Here is a 6,613-nt window from a genome sequence, read left to right as displayed (position 1 = left end):
TTGCATTTTAAGTTTTGGGGTAAATGTGAAGAACATGCAAGATTGTTGCATAGGTACACACATGGCAGCGTGATTTGCTGCCTTCCTCCCCTTCACCTATGTCTGGCATTTCTCCCCATGCTATCTCTCCCCAACTCCCCACCCCCTGCTGTCCCTCCCCTATTTCCCCCTGACAGACCCCAGTGTGTGATGCTCCCCTTCCTGTGTCCATGTGTTCTCATTATTCAACACCTGCCTATGAGTGAGAACATGCGGTGTTTGATTTTCTGTTCTTGTGTCAGTTTGCTGAGGATGATGGTTTCCAGGTTCATCCATGTCCCTACAAAGGACACAAACTCATTGTTTTGGATGGCTGCATAATATTTCATGGTGTATATGTGCCACATTTTCCCTGTCCAGTCTACCATTGATGGGCATTTGGGTTGGTTCCAGGTGTTTGCTATTGTGAACTGTGCTACAATGAACATTCGTGTGCATGTGTCCTTATAGTAGAACGATTTATAATCTTTTGGATATATACCCAGTAATGGGATTGCTGGGTCAAATGAAAATTTCTATGTCTAGGTCCTTGAGGAATCGCCACACTGTCTTCTACAATGGTTGAACTAATTTACACTCCCACCAACAGTGTAAAAATGTTCCTATTTCTCCACATCCTCTCCAGCATCTGTTGTCTCCAGATTTTTTAATGATTGCCATTCTAACTGGTATGAGATGGTATGTCAATGTGGTTTTGATTTGTATTTCTCTAATGACCAGTGTGATGATGTAGCTCCAAGTTTTAAACTTAACTATGTTAGTTCAAATTAAAGGTTAAGAGGACTATAAATAATTATGAATGATGCCAAACAGTGATCTACATTTTTTTCCATAAGGAAAAGTGTTTCTTTCATTTGAAAAGGCAAACTTTTGTTCATCCTATGGCTTTGACTTTTTCGTATGTGGGAAAGAACATATAAAATTTACCATCTTAAGTGTACAGTTCAGTACAGTTAGGTGTATTCACTTTGCGATAAAACAGATCTTCAGAACCCTTTAATCTTGCAAATCTCAACTTTATACCAATTAAATAACTTCCTTTCCCCTCTTTATCCCCAGCTTCTGGTAACCACTATTCTACTTTGTTTCAATGAGTCTAACTTGATTCTATGTTGAATCTTTCCACACCTCCTGTGTGGAATCCTAGAATACTGTCCTTTTTTTTTTTTTTTTTTTGACAGGGTCTCACTCTGTGAGCACTACTTTACTATCTCACCAACAGTGTCCCAAGGGCTCAAATTTCTCCATAGTCTTGCCAACACTTGTTTTTTGTTTTCTTTGGATTTTTTTGAGATAGAGTCTCACACTGTTACCCAGGCTGCAGCGCAGTGGCGTGATCTCAGATCACTGTAATCTCTGCCTCCTGGGCTCAAGCAATTCTCCTGCCTCAGACTCCCAAGTAGCTGGGACTATAGGTGTGTGCTACCATACCCAGCTAATTTTTTTGTATTTTTAGTAGAGAAGGGGTTTCACTATGTTGGCCAGGATGGTCTGAATCTCCTGACCTCATGATCCACCTGCTTCGGCCTCCCAAAGTGCTGGAATTACAGGCATGAGCCACTGCGCCCAGCCTTGTTTTTTAATTATAGTCATCATAATAAGTATGAGGTGCTATGTCACTGCTGGGTTTTCGTTTGTTTGTTGTGAGACAGGGTCTTGCTCTATTGCCCAGGCTTAAGTGCAATGGCACCATCATAGCTAACAGCAGCCTCAACCTCCCAGGCTCGAATGATCCTCCCACTTCAGCCTTCCAAAAAGCTAGGATTACAGGCATGTGCCACCACACCTGGCTAACTTTTATTTTTTATGTAGAGGCAGGGTTTTTCCATGTTGCCCAGGCTGGTCTCAAACTCCTGGGTTTAAGTGATCTGCCCACCTCAGCCTCCCAAAGTGTGCTGGGACTAAAGGCATGAGCCACTGCACCCAGTGGACAACTGTTTTTAAAAGTGGTGGCCAGGCACAGTGGCTCACGCTTGTAATCCCAGCACTTTAGGAGGCTGAAGAGGGTAGATCACCTGAGGTCAGATGTTTGCAACCAGACTGGCCAACAAGGCAAAACCCCTTCTCTACTAAAAACACAAAAAATTAGTCAGGCGTGGTGGTACACACCTGCAGTCCCATTTACTTGGGAGGCTGAGGCAGGATAATCGTTTGAACCTGGGAGGCAGAGGTTGCAGTGAGCAGAGATTGTTCCACTGCACTCCAGCCTGGGTAACAAAACTCTCTCTCAAAAAACAAACAAACAAAAAACCTAAGTACTAGTTTGAAAGCTAAGAATGACAGGATTACTTTAGCATTTAGATATGCATTACCTTAAACAATACTGTTTTAATGGCATGAGGTGGCAAAAGCCAACCTAAGACTTTTTACAGAATTGTGGTCCAGTATGACTACTGAAGCAATGAAGCTGGTATCAAAGCCAATTCCAAGCCAGGTGAGGTGATGCACACCTGTAGTCCCAGCTACCCAGAAGGCTGAGGTGGAAGGATTGAGTCTAAGAGTTGTGAATTCAGCCTGGGCAACATAGCAAGATCCCCATCTCCTAAATTTAAAAAACCTGAACTGAGGTTTCTCATTCCATATTTTTCTTTCTACTGGTTTAGAAGTTATATTTATTCTTACAACGGTTATCCTCAAATTATAATGTACATTCCTACCTAAAATCTAAATTCACACCATTTTCTTTATCCTATCCTTAAACATGAGGACCTTATAAACTTGTTCTCTCACACTAATTAGATGGGGTAATGAGGGAATGAAAATGAAAATACTGGATGGGCTTTGTAGCTTACATGAGTAATATCAGCACTTTGAGAGGCCCAAGCAGGTAGATCCTTTGAGCCTGGGAGTTGGAAACCAGCTTAGGCAACATGGTGAAACCCATCTCTACAAAATAAATACAAAAAATCAGCTGGGCCTTGTACCGGGTGCCTGTAGTCCTAGCTACTCAGGAGGCTGAGGCAGGAGAATCACTTGAGCCCAGGAGGTAGAGCTTGCAGTGGGCTGAGGTGGCATCACTGCACTTCGGCCTGGGTGAAAGAGACCCTGCACCCTACCACACATACACACCCAGCACATATAATTGCTCAGTTTTAGCTTTCAATTTATGGTGTGAGGAACTACTTAAATGGTTTGTTTTCTCCTAGCCACATATACATAAACCTTCTCTACATATAACCTGCCAGGAAGCTGAGACTAAGTTCACTAATGACCTAACTCTGGCTAGATAGACACAGAGGACCTGCAAGAGATTAAACACCTGGCCCTGTGCAGTGGCTGACACCTGTAGCCCCAACACTTTGGGAGGCCAAGGCAGGAGGATCACTTGAGCCCAAGAGTCCGAGACCAGCCTGGGCAACATCAAGACCCTGTATCTACAAAAAATTAGCCAGGCGTGGTGGCACACGACTGCAGTCCCAGCTACTCAGGAGGATCGCTTGAGCACTGGAGTCTGAGGTTGCAGTGAGCTATGATCCCACCACTGCACTCTAGCCTGGAGAGCCAGACCCTGTCTCCAAAAACAGACACCTATCAGTGAAATACTGAATGCTAGAGTTGTCTAGGGAATATAATAAAAAGGAGCTTTTTTTTTTATAATAGCTGTAGCACGACTCCCAACCCCAATCTATACTGCTCCTATCGAATCAATGGGGAAATAGGCAGGTTATGTAAGTTTGAAATTAAAATTGTATTTCCCATGAGTTGCCAAGTGATTCTCAGGGTGACTTGAGAACCACTGCTCTACAAGACGGCAGAGAAAACAAAAAGGGGTAAGCGGAGACATAAGCAAATCTCTAGTAACTATAAATATACTAAGACATAGTCATGTCAGTGTAAGCCTACAGAATATTAATTTAGAAAACTTCACAACAACCATTCCTTTTACAGGGAAGGAAGCTAACCTCTAAAGTGCACATTAGAGAAAAAAAATAGAACCAGATCCCCAAAAAGATAAGGCAAGAATGGGAAATGAGACCTACTCTATGGAAAACAGCACCTGTTTCCTTGAACTCACGTAGTGTTTCCCTCCACTGTTCAAAAAATAGATGAGCCTGAATAGCACTGTGCCACTTTCAAAGCAATCCTATCTTATTTCCCTCCAGTTTTTCTCCACTTCGTGCATTCTACTGCTGGTGAGAGCTCCAGACAGCGCTTCCTGAAGACGCTTTGCGTCCGGATAACATTCCCCCAAAACAGGCAACACCTCCAAACTATAAAGAACTACAATCCTCCCTACCACAGGCAGGGGCTCACTGAGTAGGAGGGAGCTATAACTATCCCCCAGCACAATAAGTGAGCGAGGCGTGGGGAGAACTAGCCTCGCTGGCCCCACCAAGGCAGTCCAAAGATCCTGCTGGAGCTGCTGCGGCCCCGAACAATGGAGTTTTCCCGCCTCCTCGAGGCCCCGCCCCCTGCTCCGGAGCCAGCGAGGGAAGCGAACGCACGCGCGCAAAACGCCGCCCACAGCAAGACTCCGCCCATCCCGACCCCTAAGGTTCAGCCTCCTTCCTCGTGCAGGGTTTTTTTTTCTTTTGGCGCCAAATCTCCGTTGGTTCTATTCCCAGGTTATCCAGGAATTCTACCCGAGGCACAAGCTGGGGACAGAAGGGGCGTTGAGGGCCAACCCGCGAGCCACAACCCCGCCTCCCGGCCAACCGCCCCGGGACCGAGGAGGAAAGAGAGGGGCAGGCGATGGATACAGCCGCCGCTGCCCCCGGCAAGATGGCGGCCGTGAAAAGCGGGGCAAGGGGCGCCAGCCGACCGTCGTTACCACTGAAGCGCTAGACTCTCAGCAAGAGAATTGCTCCAGTGACCAGGCCTCCCCGAACAGACAGTTGCTCCGGGGAAGGCAAGTACTCCCGCCCACAGGTCTATCCCTTTCCCGGAGCCCCCGTCCATTAGCCCTCCCCGCGGACTGGCCAGTGCCTAAAGCTTTCCACAGTCCCGCTTACTTGTCGGCAGAAACCAGCTCCGCGGCGACGGCGGCAGCGGCTGTGGACTCTGTGGCCATCGTTCCCCTGAGGTGGCGAACCAGCGAACGGAATAGAGCCTGTGAGAAAACAGGCAATTCGGGACGCCAAGGACTTACTCAGGGACAGAAAATGGCAGATTGGAGACCCCGCGCGGCTAGGCCCTCTTATATACGATGGCCCTTGGCCCCGCCCATCCGCTTCCGGATCTTCCTCCCCCATCCCCCCCGGGTTTAAAGGGCCAGGACTCAATACCCCCGCCCCCAACCCGGACTCCCACTATCCAAGGGCGCCTCCTGCCCTCTCCAGATGGATCCGCGGGGTTGTTGCCCTCCCTAGCCCGCCTTCTCCGATAAACAGCAACTTCCTGCTTCTCCAGCAAGACGCGTAAGAACTGGAATCTTGACAGTGTAACTCCTGCCAGGCAGCCCCTGCAGCATCCACAGAAAAGGAAGCCAGTGCTGCTCTGCATGTGTAGGGCGAGTAGCCGAAAGTCTCCTTCCGGCCTGGATACTGAGTAAGGTGACTTAGACTTTCTGTCAGTCCTCTCAGTCGTAACGGATGGACACTCAAGAGCGAGGACGAGTACAACAGCAGCTGCTACAACTGATCTGGATGACATCTGGGCCTCGGCAACAACTGACGCAAGAACAGTTTGTTCTAGGATTGGCTACAGCTGAAGCTACCGCTCTTGATTCAAAGCTCTGGTCGTAGCGGGAAACGTCTGGCTCCTCCCTTTGGACCCGCCCCCTTTAGCTGGCCCAATCCGCTGATGCCATCCTCTTAGGCCCTGCCCAGACTCCAAATCTGGCTGGTTTAATGCGCGCAGTGCTTTTCGTCCACTCCTGGCTGATTTGCTCAGTGAGTACTACATGTGGGGATACTGTGATTAGATGCTTTAAAGCTATTCGCCATCTTATTCGGTCTTAACAATGCTACTAGTGAGATCGGTATTAATCTGTTTCTTAGAAAAGTAAGACAAGGGGCTGGGCGTGGTGGCTCACGCCTGTAATCCCAGCACTTTGGGAGGCCGAAGTGGATGGATCACTAAGTCAGAAGTTCAAGACCAGCCTGGCCAAGATGGTGAAACCCCACCTGTGCTGAAAAATACAAAAATTAGACGTGTGGTGGCGGGCGCCTGATATCCCCGCTACTTGAGGGGCTGAGGCAGGAGAACCGCTTGAACCCAGGAGATGGAGGTTGCAGTGAGCCGAGATCGTGCCACTGCACTCCAGCCTGGGCGACAGAGTGAGACACCTCAAAAACAAAAACCAGGCTGGGCTCAGTGCCTCAAGCCTGTAATCCCAGCATTTTGGGAACCCGAGGCGGGCAGGTCAGGAGTTAGAGACCAGCCTGACCAACATGGTGAAACCCCTTCTCTACTAACTATACAAAGATTAGCCGGGCTTGGTGCGACGCGCCTGTAATCCCAGCTACTAGGGAGGCTGAGGCAGGAGAATTGCTTGAACCAGGGAGGCGGAGGTTGCGGTGAGCCGAGAGCACGCCATTGTGCTCCAGCCTGAGCGACAGAGCAAGACTCCGTCTCAAAAAAACAGTAACCCAAGTTTCCAGCCTGACCAACATGATGAAGCCCTGTCTCTACT

At 48.3% G+C, this 6,613-nt stretch overlaps 1 protein-coding gene across 5 annotated transcripts in view; it reads right to left on the bottom strand.

Annotated features, from left to right (window-relative positions):
* The window catches only part of LOC108312759 (nuclear autoantigenic sperm protein), a 53,130-nt gene extending 47,139 nt beyond the window's left edge, over positions 1–5,991 (bottom strand). For 4 of the 5 annotated variants that reach the window (XM_017540843.2, XM_017540841.2, XM_017540845.2 and 1 more), the window contains exon 1: positions 4,992–5,991. Coding sequence is in view for 3 of the 5 variants with exons in the window: in XM_017540841.2 (XP_017396330.1) it covers positions 4,992–5,050 (59 nt within the window). In the remaining 2 variants the exon portion in view is untranslated. The remainder of the gene's footprint in view (positions 1–4,991) is intronic. The other variant, XM_037742872.1, reaches the window with a different exon arrangement.
* Between the last annotated feature and the right edge of the window lie 622 nt (positions 5,992–6,613).

The sequence above is a fragment of the Cebus imitator genome, unplaced genomic scaffold (genome assembly GCF_001604975.1).
Source record: "Cebus imitator isolate Cc_AM_T3 unplaced genomic scaffold, Cebus_imitator-1.0 Scaffold129, whole genome shotgun sequence".
Classification (NCBI taxonomy): Eukaryota; Metazoa; Chordata; class Mammalia; order Primates; family Cebidae; genus Cebus; species Cebus imitator.
Note: the sequence above shows the minus strand (reverse complement) of the source record. Positions and strands in the feature narration are given on the sequence as shown.